This window comes from Artemia sp. Qi Xiang Cuo, chromosome 20 (genome assembly GCF_049724085.1).
Source record: "Artemia sp. Qi Xiang Cuo chromosome 20, ASM4972408v1, whole genome shotgun sequence".
NCBI classification, from domain to species: Eukaryota; Metazoa; Arthropoda; class Branchiopoda; order Anostraca; family Artemiidae; genus Artemia; species Artemia sp. Qi Xiang Cuo.
In genome coordinates this window covers 17,159,519-17,176,949 of record NC_142813.1, presented here as the reverse complement: position 1 = coordinate 17,176,949, position 17,431 = coordinate 17,159,519, and the positions used below count along the sequence as shown (strand labels likewise).

Genomic DNA, 17,431 nt, shown 5'->3' with positions numbered 1-17,431 from the left:
ACGTTCTTAGAGTGACTTATTCTTTGTTGTTGACTGCAGTTGTTCTGAGCGCTGCTTGATGAAGTTTTTCAGCATTGGGGAGAAAGGTAACGTGATAAGCTGTTTTCTCTTGAATGGATGAATTACCAAAACCAGCTCTGCCGCCGAGGGAGGCTATTAGACGGTAATGGTAAGCCTGGGGCAAATGGTGTCACCCAGTACTTCGTATAAAAGGTCCAGCGACTCTGCCAAAGAGACCTTGTCATCTGTTCCGGGATCGGTGTCTACCATCGACTGCTCGTCATCGAAATGCAAAGACTCATTGTCCTCATTTTCAGAATTGCCATCACCTGTATCTTCTCGATCTCTCGAGGCTGTTGCTGAGGGGTCCTCCCCCTAGTTAATGTTGGAGGTGTGGTCAAACACAGAAAAGGATTTTCCATCATTTTGTAAACAAACAATCTGTGACTTCATATTTTTCATTTCATCCTGTAGTGATTATTTAAACAATTACACTCTTATAAATATAAATATAATTTTAATCCTATATAATTTTATATAGGATTCCTAAAATTATTTTTAATTTTAATTATAAATATATAATTTTATCCAACTATAAAATCTTTATAATTAGATGCTGGGCCTAATCTGAGCTGCAATCTCCAGACCAACTTATCCCTTATCAGCAGGCCTATAACGACGTAGGCGCTATAACCTTGTGTAATGGTGGTCTGTACACCCTAGGCGTTATGACGGCCTATACGCCCTAGGCGTTATGACCTTATGTAATGACGGCCTGTACGCCCTAGGCGTTATGACCTTATGTTATGACGGCCTATACGCCCTAGGCGTTATGACATTCACTTGCTGACACAAAGGGATCACGACTGTTTGGAATTGACCTTAACAGGAATTTGTGTGCCAAAGCAATTTTGCATCTATCACAGAGTATGTATTTTAACCTTATAATTGGATAATTATAATAGATTTCCTTTGTGTTCTTCCTTTACAAAACCCCTTCCCATAATTTATAAACCCCTCTTAATAAGTTATGCCCCAGGGCATAACTTACAATGCCTACCCCTGGGCCCTGGTGGGCTGTGTCGACAACGGAGTTTTTTGTTATCAGAACTTTGAACTATTTTAACAAAATGTCTATCTCAAAACTTTTATCTGATGCATTTAGGGCGTGGAGGAGGGAGAGGCGCTAGTTGCCCTTCAATCTCTTTTGACTCTTAAAAAGTGAACACGAACTATCAATTTTCAATCAAATGATCCCTCTCTAAAGTTTATACGAGCATCCCTTCCGTAAGAAATAATATGAGGGATTCGGAGAATCCTTAAATTACAACCCTTGCCCTGGGGGCTTTGGGGGAGTTGTAATCCTCAAAGACCTAATTTCCAGAATTTAAAACTACGTTTAATAAAATGGCTGTCTTAAAATTTTGATTGGATGTGTTTGGGGAAATGGTGGGCGTGAGAGGGGGGTTAGTTGCCCTCAAATCACTTTCGACTATTACAAAACTTTTTTGAAGTTTCTACGACACCGCCTTCGATAAAAACCTTATATGCCCCCAGGGCATAACTTAAAACCCTTGCCCTGAGGGTTGTGGGGGATTGTCCTCATCAAAAACATATTTTCAATGTGGAAATCAACTACGCTGAATAAAATGACTTTCTCAAAATTTTGATTGGATGTGTTTTGGGGAATGATGGGCGTGGCGGGGCTAGTTGCCCTCCAAATACTTTCGACTATTAAAAAGGCACTAGCCTTTTAATTTCCAATCGAATGAGCCTGTTTTGAAGTTTCTACGACAACGCCTTCTATAAAAAACTTATATGCCCCCAGGGCATAACTTAAAACCCTGGCGCTGAGGGTTGTGGGGGAGTGTTCTCCTAAAAAATATATTTTATATCTGGAAATAAACTACGCTGAACAAAATGGATATCTGAAAATTTTGATTGGATGTGTTTGAGGAGATGATGGGCGTGGAGGGGGGGGGGGGCTAGTTGCCCTCCAATCACTTTTGACTATTAAAAAGGGCACTATCCCTTTGAATATCCAATGGAATGAGCCTTTCTTGAAGTTTCTATGACAACGCCTTCTATAAAAACCTTATATGCCCCCAGGGTATAACTTAAAACCCTTGCGTTGAGGATTGTGGGGGATTTTCCTCCTCGAAAACATGTTTTCTATCTGAAAATCAATTACGCTGAACAAAATGGCTATCTCAAAATTTTGATTGGATGTGTTTGGGGGAATGATGGATGTGAGGGGGGGGCTAGGTGCCCTCCAATCACTTTCGACTATTAAATAGGGCATTATCCCTTTGAATTTCCAATCGAATGAGCCTTTTTTGAAGTTTCTATAACAACGCCTTCAATAAAAACCTTATATGCCCCCAGGGCATATCTTAAAACCCTTGCCCTGAAGGTTCTGGGGGAGTGTCCTCCTCAAAAACATATTTTCTATCTGGAAATCAACTACGCTGAACAAAATTTTTATCTCAAAATTTTGATTGGATGTGTTTGGGAAAATGATGGACTTGGGGGCGGGGGGGGGGCTAGTTGCACTCCAATAACTTTCGACTATTAAAAAGGGCACTAGCCCTTTAATTTACAATCGAATGAGTCTGTTTTGAAGTTTCTAGGACATTACCTTCTATAAAAATCTTATATGCCCCCAGGGCATAACTTAAAACCCTTGCGCTGAGGGTTGTGGGGGAGTGTCTTCCTCAAAAATATATTTTCTATCTGGAAATCAACAACGATTAACAAAATGGCTATCTGAAAATTTTGATTGGATGTGTTTTGGGAAAGGATGGACGTGGAGGGGGGAGGGGGGTAGTTGCTCTCCAATCACTTTTGACCATTAAAAAGGGCACTATCCCTTTGAATATCCAATGGAATGAGCCTTTCTTGAAGTTTCTATGACAACGCCTTCTATAAAAACCTTATATGCCCCCAGGGTATAACTTAAAACCCTTGCGTTGAGGATTGTGGGGGATTTTCCTCCTCGAAAACATGTTTTCTATCTGAAATCAATTACGCTGAACAAAATGTCTGTCTCAAAATTTTGATTGGATGTGTTCGGGGGAATGATGGATGTGAGGGGGGGGGGGGCTAGTTGCACTCCAATCAATTTCGACTATTAAAAAGGGCATTATCCCTTTGAATTTCCAATTGAATGAGCCTTTTTTGAAGTTTCTACGACAACACCTTCAAAAAAAACCTTATATGCCCCCAGGTCATATCTTAAAACCCTTGCCCTGAAGGTTCTGCGGGAGTGTCCTCCTCAAAAACATATTTTCTATCTGGAAATCAACTACGCTGAACAAAATTTGTATCTCAAAATTTTGATTGGATGTGTTTGGGAAAATGATGGACTTGGGGGCGGGGGGGGGGGCTAGTTGCACTCCAATCACTTTCGACTATTAAAAAGGGCACTAGCCCTTTAATTTACAATCGAATGAGTCTGTTTTGAAGTTTCTAGGACAACACCTTCTATAAAAATCTTATATGCCCCCAGGGCATAACTTAAAACCCTTGCCCTGAGGGTTGTGGGGGAGTATCTTCCTCAAAAATATGTTTTCTATCTGGAAATCAACAACGATCAACAAAATGGATATCTGAAAATTTTGATTGGATGTGTTTTGGGAAATGATGGACGTGGAGGGGGAGGGGGTAGTTACACTCCAATCACTTTCTACTATTAAAAAGGGCACTAGCTCTTTAATTTCCAATCGAATGAGCCTGTTTTGAAATTTCTACGACAACGCCTTCTATAAAAACCGTATATGCCCCCAGGGCCTAACTTAAAACCCTTGCCCTAAGGGTTGTGGAGGAGTCTCCTCCTCAAAATTATATTTTCTATTTGGAAATCAACTACGCTGAACAAAATGGCTATCTCAAAATTTTGATTGGATGTGTTTGGGGGAATGACGGGCGTGGGGGGAGGGGGTTAGTTGCCCTCCAATCATTTTTGACTATTAAAAAGGGCCCTAGAACTCTCGATTTTCAATCGAATGAGCCCCTTTTGAATCTTCTACGACAACCCCTTCCATATGAAGTGCCTCTGGGGAAAAAAAAAATAATGATAATAAAACATTGGATCCGTATGGCCTTTACTATAGGCAACGCTACAGCGTTGCCTCTGACTGGCAAACAGCCATTCTGGCCACATACGATCTAAATAGGTCACAACTTTATGGTGAAAATTGTATTTTTCCCAGGGTGGTTGCATCGAACCTATGACATCAAGACGCCATGACATCAAGAAGAGGCTGCGGTCAAAAGACAATGACAAGCAACAATGAGAATTAATGCACACAAGCCTGTCACGTAGGCCTGCCGGGGAACGGTGGCGTAGCTGTTAGGCTCCCGGTACTAACTCTTTTGTTCTGTTTGAATAAACCATCTCTCGAATTTATATTAGTCTTGGTTCGACGCAATCACCATGCGAAAAAATAGCAATAAAAACGCATCTGTGATCTACCTTCTCGAAAAAAGTGCGAAATTCCAGATTTTGCAGAAGGGAGCTTCAGACCTCTACTATAGGGTTTTCTGATGTGCTGAATTTGATGTTGTGATTTTTGTCAAAATCACTTGCCCTCAGTGGGATGTTTTCTCCTGTTTCAAGTCGAATTACGGTAAAACCTAATTTTAGTTTAGCTTCATCTTTCGTTGAAACATGTAGAACCGCAAGCATTTCAAAACTTGGTAGTTATTTATTGAAGGGTTAGCATGAAATAGCAGTTGGGCACACGAGCAGAGGGAGGAATGTGTCTTTGCCCAAATATCATAATATCGCATAGATTTTTGATAATTTCCCCTCTTTTTTAGTTAATTCTTCCGTCTCGTGCCCCCTAACAAAATGTTACAAGCAGAAAAAAAGAGAAGTATTAATTGCGGTCTTTAGCTAAAGTAGCAACGATATCGAAGGCCTAATTATGGCATTTACAATTTACCCCAAAATATCCTATCCAACATATTAAGAAAAATAAATAACAATAATGCAGAACATAAATACATAACAAATATTAGAGGCAAAGCTATAGCGTTGCCTATAGTAAAGGCCATACGGCTCCAATATTTTATTATTGATTTCTTTTCCCAGAGGCACTTCATATGGAAGGGGTGGTCGTATAAACTTGAAAGGGGAATTATTCGATTGGAAATCGGGAGTTCTAGTGCCCTTTTTAAGACAGCTATCGGAGGGCAACTATCCCCCTCCCCACGCCCGTTTTCCCCAAATGTATCTGATAAAAATGTAATATAGCCATATTGTTAAAAATAGCTCACAGATCATATAACAAAAACTCCGGGGTCAGCAAAACCCCCCAGATTCCAGGGACAGGCTTTGTAAATTAGGCCCTGGGGGCATATATGGTTACTATAGAAGAGATGCTCGTATAAACTTCAGAAAGCGCTAATTTGATTGGAAACTAAAAGTTCTAGTTCACTTTTTCAGAGTCAAAAGAGATCAGAAGGCAACTCCCCCCCCCCTGCCCGTTTGTCCCAAACCCATTCGATAAAATTTTGAGACAGCCATTTTGTTAAAAATAGTTCAAACATCATTTAATAAAAACTCCGGGGTCGACACAACCCCAAGGGCCCAGGTTTAGGCGTTATAAGTTTGTCCCTGGGGGTATATACGGATCCTACAGAAGGTATGTTCGTATAAACTTCTGAGAGGGATCATTTGATTGGAAGTTGAAAGTTTTAGTTCACTTTTAAAGAGTCAAAAGAGATCGAAGGGACATTTACTAAGTTATAGCTACCTTTTTATGAGTCAAAAGGGATCGGAGGGCATCTACCCCCCCCCTCCACACACCATCTTTTCCCCAAATCTATCCAATTAAAATGTTTGAAATAGTCAAACGATCTGATAGCAAAAACTTCGGGATCAACATACCCCCCCCCTTCCAAAGCGCGGAGGAACTAATGATTGTAACTTGTGTCCCGGGGGTATATAAGGTTTTATGGAAGAGGTGGCCGTATAAACCTCGGAGGGACTCAAATGATTGGATATTCAAAGTTTTCATTCCATTTTTAAAAGTCAAAAGCAATCCAGAGGCAACTATACCCCTCCTCACGCCCGATTTCCTCAAATATATCTGATAAAAATGTAATATAGCCATATTGTTAAAAATAGCTCAAAGATCACAAAACAAAATCTCCGGGGTCGGCACAAACCCCCAGAGCCTGGGGAAAGGCCTTGTAAATTAGGCCCTGGGGCATATATGGTTACTATAGAAGAGATGCTCGTATAAACTTCAGAAAGGGCTAATTTGATTGGAAATTCAAAGTTCTAGTTCACTTTTTCAGAGTCAAAAGAGATCGAAGGGATATTTACTAAGTTATAGCTACCTTTTTATGAGTCAAAAGGGATCGGAGGGCATCTACCCCCCCCTCCACACACCATCTTTTCCCCAAATCTATCCAATTAAAATGTTTGAAATAGTCAAACGATCTGATAGCAAAAACTTCAGGATCAACATAACCCCCCCCCCTTCCAAAGCGCGGAGGAACTAATGATTGTAACTTGTGTCCCGGGGGTATATAAGGTTTTATGGAAGAGGTGGCCGTATAAACCTCGGAGGGACTCAAATGATTGGATATTCAAAGTTTTCATTCCATTTTTAAAAGTCAAAAGCAATCCAGTGGCAACTATACCCCTCCTCACGCCCGTTTTCCTCAAATATATCTGATAAAAATGTAATATAGCCATATTGTTAAAAATAGCTCAAAGATCATATAACAAAATCTCCGGGGTCGGCACAAACCCCCAGAGCCCGGGGACAGGCCTTGTAAATTAGGCCCTGGGGCATATATGGTTACTATAGAAGAGATGCTCGTATAAACTTCAGAAAGGGCTAATTTGATTGGAAATTAAAAGTTCTAGTTCACTTTTTCAGAGTCAAAAGAGATCAGATTGCAACTAGCCCCCCCCCCCCCCTGCCCGTTCGTCCCAAAACCCATTCGATAAAATTTTGAGACAGCCATTTTGTTAAAAATAGTTCAAACATCATTTAATAAAAACTCCGGGGTAGACACAACCCCCAGGGCCCAGGTGTAGGCGTTATATGTTTGTCCCTGGGGATATATATGGTTCCTATAGAAGGGATGCTCGTATAAACTTCTGAGAGGGCTCATTTGATTGGAAGTTGAAAGTTTTAGTTCACTTTTAAAGAGTCAAAAGAGATCGAAGGGACATTTACTAAGTTATAGTTACCTTTTTACGAGTCAAACGGGATCAGAGGGTATCTACCCCCCCTCCCTCACACACACCCTCTTTTCCCAAATGCATCCAATTAAAATGTTTGAAATAGTCCAACGATCTGATAACAAAACTTCGGGATCAACATACTCCCCTCCCTTCCAGAGCGCGGGGGAACTAATGGTTGTAACTTGTTTCCCGGGGGTATATAAGGTTTTATGGAAGAGGTGGTCGTATAAACTTCGGAGGGGACTCAAATGATTGGATATTCAAAGTTTTAATTCCTTTTTAAAAGTCAAAAGCGATCCAGTGGCAACTAGCCCCCCTATCCACCAACCCTCTTTTCCCAAATTCGTCTGATCGAATTATTTATATAGCCATTTTTCTCAAAATTTACCAAAAATCATACAACAAAACTCCAAGGATAACACAGCCCCCCCCCATAACCTGGGAACAAGTGTTGCAAGTTATGCCTCAGGGCATATAAGGTTTTTATGGAAAGGATGGTAGTATAAACTTCAGAAGGGGTCATTGCATTGTAAATTGGAATTTCTAATACCCTTTTTAAGAGTCAAAAGTCATCAGAGGGCTACAGCTACAAGTTACCCCAAGCTCATTTGATTGGAAATTGTAAGTTCTAGTTACTTTGTTAAGAGTCAAAAGTGAACGGAGGGCATCTACATACCGCTTCCCCCTCACACACATACTCTTCTCCCAAATGCATTCGATCAAAATTTAGAGATAGCTATTTTTTTAAATAGTCCAACAATCAGATAATAAAAATTTCAGGGTCAACATAATCCCCCCCCCCCAAAGCCCTGAGAAATGATTGTAAATTATGCCCGGATGCATATAAGGTTCTTATGGGAGAGGTAAACTTCGGAGTGGACTCAAATGACAAAAAAATTTAAAGTTTTAGTTCCCTTTTTAAGAGTGAAAAGAATCTGACAGAAACTACCCCTCCCCCCCACCAACTGTATTTTCCCCAAATTCGTCCAATCAAAATTTTTAGATTTTCAGTTTGAAAGAACGATCATATAACGATCATATATTAGAGGCAAAGCTATAGCGTTGCCTATAGTAAAGGCCATAAGGCTCCAATATTTTATTATTAATTTCTTTTCCCATAGCCTCTTCATATGGATGGGGTGTTCGTATAAACTTCAAAGGGGAATTATTCGATTGGAAATCGGGAGTTCTAGTGCCCTTTTTAAGACAGCTATCGGAGGGCAACTATCCCCCTCCCCACGCCCGTTTTCCCCAAATATATCTGATAAAAATGTAATATAGCCATATTGTTAAAAATAGCTCACAGATCATATAACAAAAACTCCGGGGTCGGCAAAACCCCCAGATTCCAGGGACAGGCTTTGTAAATTAGGCCCTGGGGGCATATATGGTTACTATAGAAGAGATGCTCGTATAAACTTCAGAAAGCGCTAATTTGATTGGAAACTAAAAGTTCTAGTTCACTTTTTCAGAGTCAAAAGAGATCAGAAGGCAACTCCCCCCCCTGCCCGTTTGTCCCAAACCCATTCGATAAAATTTTGAGACAGCCATTTTGTTAAAAATAGTTCAAACATCATTTAATAAAAACTCCGGGGTCGACACAATCCCCAGGGCCCAGGTTTGGGCGTTATAAGTTTGTCCCTGGGGGTATATATGGTTCCTATAGAAGGGATGCTCGTATAAACTTCTGAGAGGGATCATTCGATTGGAAGTTGCAAGTTTTAGTTCACTTTTAAAGAGTCAAAAGAGATCGAAGGGACATTTACTAAGTTATAGCTACCTTTTTATGAGTCAAAAGGGATCGAGGGCATCTACCCCCCCCCCCCCTCCACACACCCTCTTTTCCCCAAATGTATCCAATTAAAATGTTTGAAATAGTTAAACGATCTGATAACAAAGCTTCGGGATCAACATACCCCCTCCCTTCCAGAGCGCGGGGGAACTAATGGTTGTAACGTGAATCCGGGGGGCATTTAAGGTTTTATGGAAGAGGTGGTCTTATAACTTCGGAGGGGACTCAAATGATTGGAAATTTAAAGTTTTAATTCCATTTTTAAAAGTCAAAAGCGATCCAGTGGCAACTATACCCCTCCCCACGCCCGTTTTTCTCAAATATATCTGATAAAAATGTAATATAACCATATTTTTAAAAATAGCTCAAAGATCATATAACAAAAACTCCGGGGTCGGCACAACCCCCCAGAGCCCGGGTACAGGCTTTGTAAATTAGGCCCTGGGGCATATATGGTTACTATAGAAGAGATGCTCGTATAAACTTCAGAAAGGGCTAATTTGATTGGAAATTAAAAGTTTTAGTTCACTTTTTCAGAGTCCAAAGAGATCAGATGGCAACTAGCCGCCCCCCCCCTGCCCGTTTGTCCCAAAACCTATTCGATAAAATTTTGAGACAGCCATTTTGTTAAAAATAGTTCAAACATCATTTAATAAAAACTCCGGGGTCGATACAACCCCCAGGGCCCAGGTGTAGGCGTTATAAGTTTGTCCATGGGGGTATATATGGTTCCTATAGAAGGGATGCTCGCATAAACTTCTGAGAGGGCTCATTTGATTGAAAGTTGAAAGTTTTAGTTCACTTTTAAAGAGTCAAAAGAGATCGAAGGGACATTTACTAAGTTATAGCTACCTTTTTATGAGTCAAAAGTGATCGGAGAGTATCTACCCCCCCCCCCTCCACACACCCTCTTTTCCCCAAATGTATCCAATTAAAATGTTTGAAATAGTCCAACGATCTGATAACAAAGCTTCGGGATCAACATACCACACTCCCTTCCAGAGCGCGGGGGAACTAATGGTTGTAACGTGAGTCCGGGGGGCATTTAAGGTTTTATGGAAGATTTGGTCGTATAAACTTCGGAGGGGACTCAAATGATTGGATATTCAAAGTTTTAATTCTATTTTTAAAAGTCAAAAGCGATCCAGTGGCAACTAGCCCCCCTATCCACCAACCCTCTTTCCCCAAATTCGTCTGATCGAATTATTTATTTAGCCATTTTTCTCAAAGTTGACCAAAAATCATACAACAAAACTCTAAGGATAACACAGCCCCCCCCCCCATAACCTTGGAACACGTGTTGTAAGTTATGCCTCAGGGCATATAAGGGTTTTATGGAAGGGATGGTAGTATAAACTTCAGAAGGGGTCATTGAATTGTAAATTGGAATTTCTAGTACCCTTATTAGGAGTCAAAAGTGATCAGAGGGCTACAGCTACAAGTTACCCCAAGCTCATTTGATTGGAAATTGTAAGTTCTAGTTACTTTGTTAAGAGTCAAAAGTGAACGGAGGGCATCTACATACCGCTTCCCCCTCACACACATACTCTTCTCCCAAATGCATTCGATCAAAATTTAGAGATAGCTATTTTTTTAAATAGTCCAACAATCAGATAACAAAAATTTCAGGGTCAACATAATCCCCCCCCCCAAAGCCCTGAGAAATGATTGTAAATTATGCCCGGATGCATATAAGGTTCTTATGGGAGAGGTAAACTTCGGAGTGGACTCAAATGACAAGAAATTTAAAGTTCTAGTTCCCTTTTTAAGAGTCAAAAGAATCTGACAGAAACTACCCCCCCCCCCCACCAACTGTATTTTCCCCAAATGAGTCCAATCAAAAATTTTAGATTTTCATTTTGTCCAAAATAGACCAAATTTCATATAGTAAACTCCAGGGTTTACACAGTCCCCCAGAACCCTGGGGCATATAAGTTTTTTTTATGGAAGAAACGATCATATAACTTCGTCGGGGGCTCATTGTATTGGAAATTGAAAGTTCTAGTTCCCTTTTTAAGAATCAAAATGAACCAGAGGGCAAAATTTTCGGCAAATGATCCCTGTTCCGACCCCCTCCCCCTCTAAAAAAATTATTAACAATATTTTATTCCAAGACTTAAGGGAACTGACCCCTGGTCCTCCATGAATCATTCCAAGAATCATGGAAATACAAGAGTATGGCTACTGCCCTTTTCCCTAACGGCAAAAGTATAAGGTCAACTGCGTATTTTGCGCTTTGCTAAAACAAATTATATTAGAAAAATTCTCCTTTGTATTTATTACAACATTGAAAATAGAATGAAAATTGATGTGAAACCAGACCAGGATTGACCAAAAGGCTCACTAGGCGTTGTGGTTTCTACTATTCTCGAAGTCTTGAGGATTTCCCCGAAAATCTTGCAAAAAAAAAGAGCGGCAAAAACGCTTGAGCCTCGAAGCGTCCAAGCTTTAAATTCGGCCCTGGGTGAAACAAAATCTTGAGCTGGTGAGTTTTCAGCAATTAATATAATTATATATCAAATATTCAGTTTGATTTTATTAGTTCTTGTAAAAACTGTTAATTTATTTTGGAATAAAAAATTATATTTGAACTAGGGAGTTTTTAAAAATTTGAAACTTTGGCAATCAAATACGAATAGAAATTAATTTAAAAAAAAATTTCCGAAAAAGAAGTTTTCTAAAGAAAAGTAAAGGCCATATTAAACTTAAGATCAAAAGAAACAGAAACTTACAATAACTCAAACTCAAAAAGACCAAAAATTACTACTAAGGAATAAATCCAAAACGATCAGAAATTCAATAAACAATCAGAGCGAAAAAAAAAAAAACATGCAACAGGTGCCAATACAGATGAATAAATAAATCTTAAAACCAGTAAAGCTTAAGATGTATATGCAAATCAAGCACGAAACGAGCAAAAATCTCTACAAACAAGAGTTTGGGTTTTGCCTCATTCTCTCACTGTAAAAGTCTAAGACCCACTGCATCATTAGTACTTTACTGAAAACGAAATATATTACAAATATTCTCTTTTATACTCATTACAACATTGAAAATAGACATAAGAAATACGGTATAATTAAATTTTGAACTGATAAGCTTTCAGCAATTAATAGAATTATATATCAAATATTCATTTTAATTTTATTAGTACTTTCCAAGACTGTTTAAGACAAATATAGCTTCACTACAAACAATAATTTGGATACTTCCCCCTTCCCTAACTGTAAAATTAAAAAGCCTATTTCATTGGCGCTTGACTAAAAACGAATTATGTTACAAATATGTTCTGTTCCAGTTATTGCAGCATTGAAAACGAAAATAAAAGTACAGTGAAATAAAATCTTGAACTGATGATCTTTCAAAAATTAATAGAATTATATATCAGACATTCAGTTTGATTTTATTTGTAACTTCTAAGACTGTTCAAAACACATATAGTTTTCACTAAAGCGCCAATGATGCGTTAGGTTTTAGAATTTTACAGTAAGCGAAGGAGGCAAAACCCAAACTCTTATTTTTAGAGATTTTCGTTTGTTTCAAGCTTGATTTGCATATTCAATTTAAGTTTCACTCGTTTTAAGATTTATTTACTCATTTATATTAGTACCTATAATAGGTACTAATATAAATGAGTAAATAAACCTTAAAACGAGTGAAACTTAAATTGAGTATGCATATCAACCTTAAAACGAACAAAAATATTTTGCTATTGAAGTATAAATGAACCCCAGAACGGACAGGAATCAAATAAACAATCATAGAAAACAAACATACAGTAGGTAACCTATTGTTCATTTTAAGTTTGATTTGCATATTCAATTTAAGCTTTACTCGTTTTAAGGTTTATTTATTCATTTATATTAGTACCTGTTGTCTGTTTTCTTGCTATGATTGCTTATATTATTTTTTTCCGTTTTGGGTTTCTTATATTATTTAATAGTAGTTTCTGGGTGATTTGAGTTTGAATTATTGTAGGTTTCTGTTTCATCTGATCTTAAGTGTAATATGGCCTTTAATTTTCTTTCGAAAACTTCTGTTTCGGATTTTTGTTTTTTATTTAATTACAAAACAATAACCATGATTGTTCCATCACTAGAAGGATTTTTTTCTTGGCTGATCAAAAAATATCATTTCATTTCTCTCGAGGAGAAAAGCAGAAAAAAATTCTATAACTCGTACCATTTGTGAAACGCCATTAAGGTGACCCTTCTTTACCCCCTCTGGTGTGACGAATGAATCGACTGGAGTTAGCTCAGTATCCTGACTCCCAGCTGTGCTCGAATGGTTTCCCAGTGGTGGAGTACTGCGGATTGAGTGATTATCGATGCCGTTCTGTTGTGTTTTTGTGGCGTCAAGTAGAACCTTGAGCGATGCAATTGCGTGTAATTTATCTGCTTTCTCGTCAATTTGACCTTAAAAAAATTCAGATATTGAGTTTGACTTTAGTGATCAAATCTAAAACTAGCTTAGACAATGAGGATAGTTTCCTACAGGCAATATGTAACCAATTCAACTTCAGATTCATATTCTTTTTTGGGGTAGGGGGAGGGATAGGACGAAAAGCAGAATCTAAGAATGGAGGCTTGAGATCTGGTAAAATATCGATTTAATTCTCAATTTAGATGACTATAATTTCCTAGAAAACACGATGATTGGAAAAAGATCTAAAAATGCAAATAAATTTTCTACGATAAAATTGTGTTTTATGACAAAATATTATGATTCTCTTGATGGTTATCTGTGGGCTATCAAAACAAATTCTAAGAAAGGATGTTACAATGTATTAAAGGGAAATACTTGACTTATAAAACATTTTTTGTAGATATCGTATTACTCCTTATTAGAACAGTCACCCCCCCCCCTTTTTCACACACAATAGGAACATGTCCACTTTTAGCCAAGGCCTATGAAAAACTCGAATATTTAGTCTTTTAAAAGTATATTATCAAAATTTCATATATTTTAAGTTAAGTTTCTCAAAGAGGTATAACTCACTGTTTTCTCGATTAGTTTTTTTTTTTTTTTTTTTTTTTTTTTTTTTTTACAGTCCTATCCCGTAATGTTAGTGGGAGAAGACATTCTTCGTTTGGACGAGACTTCCAAACATTTTTCGTCCGGATATGAGCACAAAATTCGTCTCGTTTTTCTTTCTCTTTTTACCTAATTTTGGTATGTCCCTATTAAAATAATGCAAAAAAAGAAAAAGATTGGGGAAATGTTAACTTGCAGTCCTTACCTAAAACAAAACCAACATAAAACTAATACAGTTTTGGTAAATAAATATTTAGCATACGAACATACGTTTTTTGTCAATAAGAGATAAACCTTTTTTTCATCAAAGCGGTAAACTGAAAGCACACAATTTTGAATTAATTAATTATCTATAGAAATATAAAAATTTTAGTATTAATTTGCAGGTATGAGTTACTCCTTACTAACAGTTCGTTACCACACAAATGTTTAATAATTACGAAGTAGAGTTTAGGTTATCGCTCAAGATAACCCTCCACCGTTTGTGCCAGTGAATGAACTTGAACGTAATCTTTTAGGTTAAAAAAAAAGAACATTTTTCTGCAATAAGAAGCGGGTTATCGCTCCGCAGTTCGTATATTCTGGATTACTCGAAAAGGGTGGAGATTAGATATTAATTTAAAGCTCCCTCAAACCCTCATTTATATTTACCTGAATGCTCACGGAAAGTTAGAAAATGTGAGTGTAAAAATTCCCCTCTTGAGGAATCAGACACCGTTTCTCTATCTATGCCATGACCCATCATTCTTCCTCCATAATAGCTGACTAGAAATCATATATTTACAAATTATATAAGCTTTAAAATAAATGTTTATATTAACGGTCTAATTTATATTAATTTGAAAAAAAAGAAGTTTTTCAAAAAAATAAATAAAAATTAAGAAGTAGATTAAACCAAAGACGAGCAGAAATAAAGTCCAATAATAATTGAAGCGTAAAACTAACATAGATCACTTTCAATCAATAAATGAAACCTGGGACGGAGAGAAATGGCAAAAACATAATCAAGTTAGACTTAAAACGACTAGAAATTTCCTCAAAAAGGAGGAAGTCTATTGCCTCCTATGCGTCTGAAAAACCATAATGCCATTTGCACTTTACTGAAATCAATCTATGTTTCGAGCTGTGTCTTTTTTTTGTCATAACATCGAGTAAGAATAGGAGAAAATAACCATAATAACCAAGGCTACTGAAAAAAACTGATGAACATAGACTGGCAGGTTAATATATACTGGTCTTTAGAAAGCATAGTAGGCATTAGCCCTATAATTCTGTTTGTGGTAACATCTGTTCGTTGTAAGTTAGACTTGATTATTTACTGTAATTTCTCTTCTTTGATTTAGTAGTAGTATTAGTAAGAGTAATATTAGTAAAAGCAATAGCAGTGGTACTAGTAGTGATAGCATTGGCAGTAGCAGTCACAAACAGTCGCAGTCACAGTCACAAGTAATCCTAGTACCTGCCACAAGTAGTTGCAGTCTCAGGTAATCGCAGTTGCAAGTTGTCAGATTCACAAGTAGTTGCAACCGTAAGTGGTCACAGTCGCAAGTAATCGCAGTTGCAAGTACCCATTGCTGTAGTTGCAAGTAGAGGCTGACGCAAGAATTTCTAGTCGGAAGTAGTCGCAGTCGCAAGTAGACACATTCGAAAGTAGTCACACCACAAGCCATAGGTAGTCGCAGCCACGATTAATTGCAGTTACAAGTAGTCACAGCCGTGAAAAGTCAGAGTTGCTATCAATAGGAGTTAAAGTCACTGTCACAACTCATTGCAGCTGTAGTCACATTCAATAGAAGTCAAATTCACAAGCAGCCGCAGTCAAAGTCACCAATGGTCGCAATTAGTCGCCGTCGTGAGTAGTCGCAGTCACATTTAGTTGCGATCGTAATCACAAGTAATCGCAGTTATAAGTGTTCGCAGTCGCAAGTAATAGTAGCCAAAAGTAGTCACAGTCGCAAGTGTTCCCGGTTGGAAGTAGTTGTGGTCACAGTCATAAGTGGTCGCAGCCACAAGTAGCCGGAGTCACAAATAGTCCCAGTTACAAGTATTAGTAGCAGTAGCAGTCGTAGTAGTAGTAGTAGTTGTAGTAGCAGTAGTAGTAGTAGTAGTAGTAGTAATAGTAGTAGTAGTAGCAGTGGTCGTAGTAGTAGTAGTAGTAGTAGTACTAGTAGTAGTAGTAGTGGTGGTTGTAGTATCAGTAGTAGTAGTAGTAGTAGTAGTAGTAGTAGTAGTAGTAGTAGTAGCAGCAGAAGCAGCAGTAGTAGCAGTAGTAGTAGCAATAGTAGTAACAGCAGTAGTGGTAGCAGTAGTATTAGTAGCAGTAGTTACAGTAGTAGTTGTAGTACTAGCAGTAGCAGTAATAGTAGTAGCAGTAGTAGTAGCAGTTGTAGTAGTAGTAGTAGTAGTAGTTAAAGTGGTAGAAGTAGCCATGAAAGTTTCAACTTAATACCCTTAATCGTTCCGATGATATTGCAGATACACAAACAATCCCTTTAGTTTCAACTCAATATCCTTAGGCTTCTCGAAAACACCCAGGATCAAATATTCCCTCGATTAGTCAATAATAAATCCTACATGTAAACAACTGACAAATTTCATAATGTGCAACCCTTGCTCCACGGGCTATGGGGAAATCTTGTCATTCTTGGAGGCAAAGATATTGAGATTTTGGATTATTTTGAATAAAATGGCTATATCAAAATATTGACCATTGTTGTGACACCAAGGTTGACACTTCTATATACTCAAGCGTTTTTGCGCCTCCACTTTTGTGAGATTTTCAGGGCAAATCCCTGAAAATTCAAGGATTGTGAAAGCGCTGAACAGAACGCAACTGATGAGGCAAAAGTAAAGAAAGAGAGGGCTGATATTGAACTCTCAGCTGCCGTTCTTGGGAGACATCTGACAGTTTGTAAGCGGCCATGGAATTCCTGTCTTGTTTTGAAATCGCTTTTCTGTGAATAGGTAGTGCGAAGAAGCTCAGAAGGCAGTTTTTAAATAATTCTAAATTAATTGGCTATCTCAGAATTCTCAATGGATAGTGAATTTGCCCTGTCTGGGTCAACTTGTAGTTTGGTATCCCAAATTGGCTGATAACATCCCCTTCCTATGTCACAGACTTTGTGGCTACTTAAGAAGGAAACTAGACCCTATAATTTCCGTTCGAATGAGTCTTCTCCTGATTCTTAGCACCACTTGTTCGTCCTGGCAATTCCTGGGAAGGGGACAAATAATCACACATCCGTAGTTTTCATTTTCAAAAGAAAAATTGTAAAAATCTGCATTTTGTACGCGTTTCATTTAAACATTTTTGCCTCTCAATTACTCGGACTATCTGTCTTGGCTCTTTTATTACAATTAGCCACGTCTTGATGCCTACTGCAAAATACTTGATTTTC

At 38.1% G+C, this 17,431-nt stretch overlaps 1 protein-coding gene across 3 annotated transcripts in view; it reads right to left on the bottom strand.

Annotated features, from left to right (window-relative positions):
* The window catches only part of Nckx30C (solute carrier family 24 member Nckx30C), a 182,628-nt gene that overhangs the window by 90,104 nt on the left and 75,093 nt on the right, over positions 1 to 17,431 (bottom strand). For all 3 annotated transcript variants that reach the window (XM_089106384.1, XM_089106385.1, XM_089106386.1), the window contains exon 3: positions 13,182 to 13,414. In XM_089106384.1, coding sequence (XP_088962510.1) covers positions 13,182 to 13,414 — 233 coding nt within the window. The remainder of the gene's footprint in view (positions 1 to 13,181; positions 13,415 to 17,431) is intronic.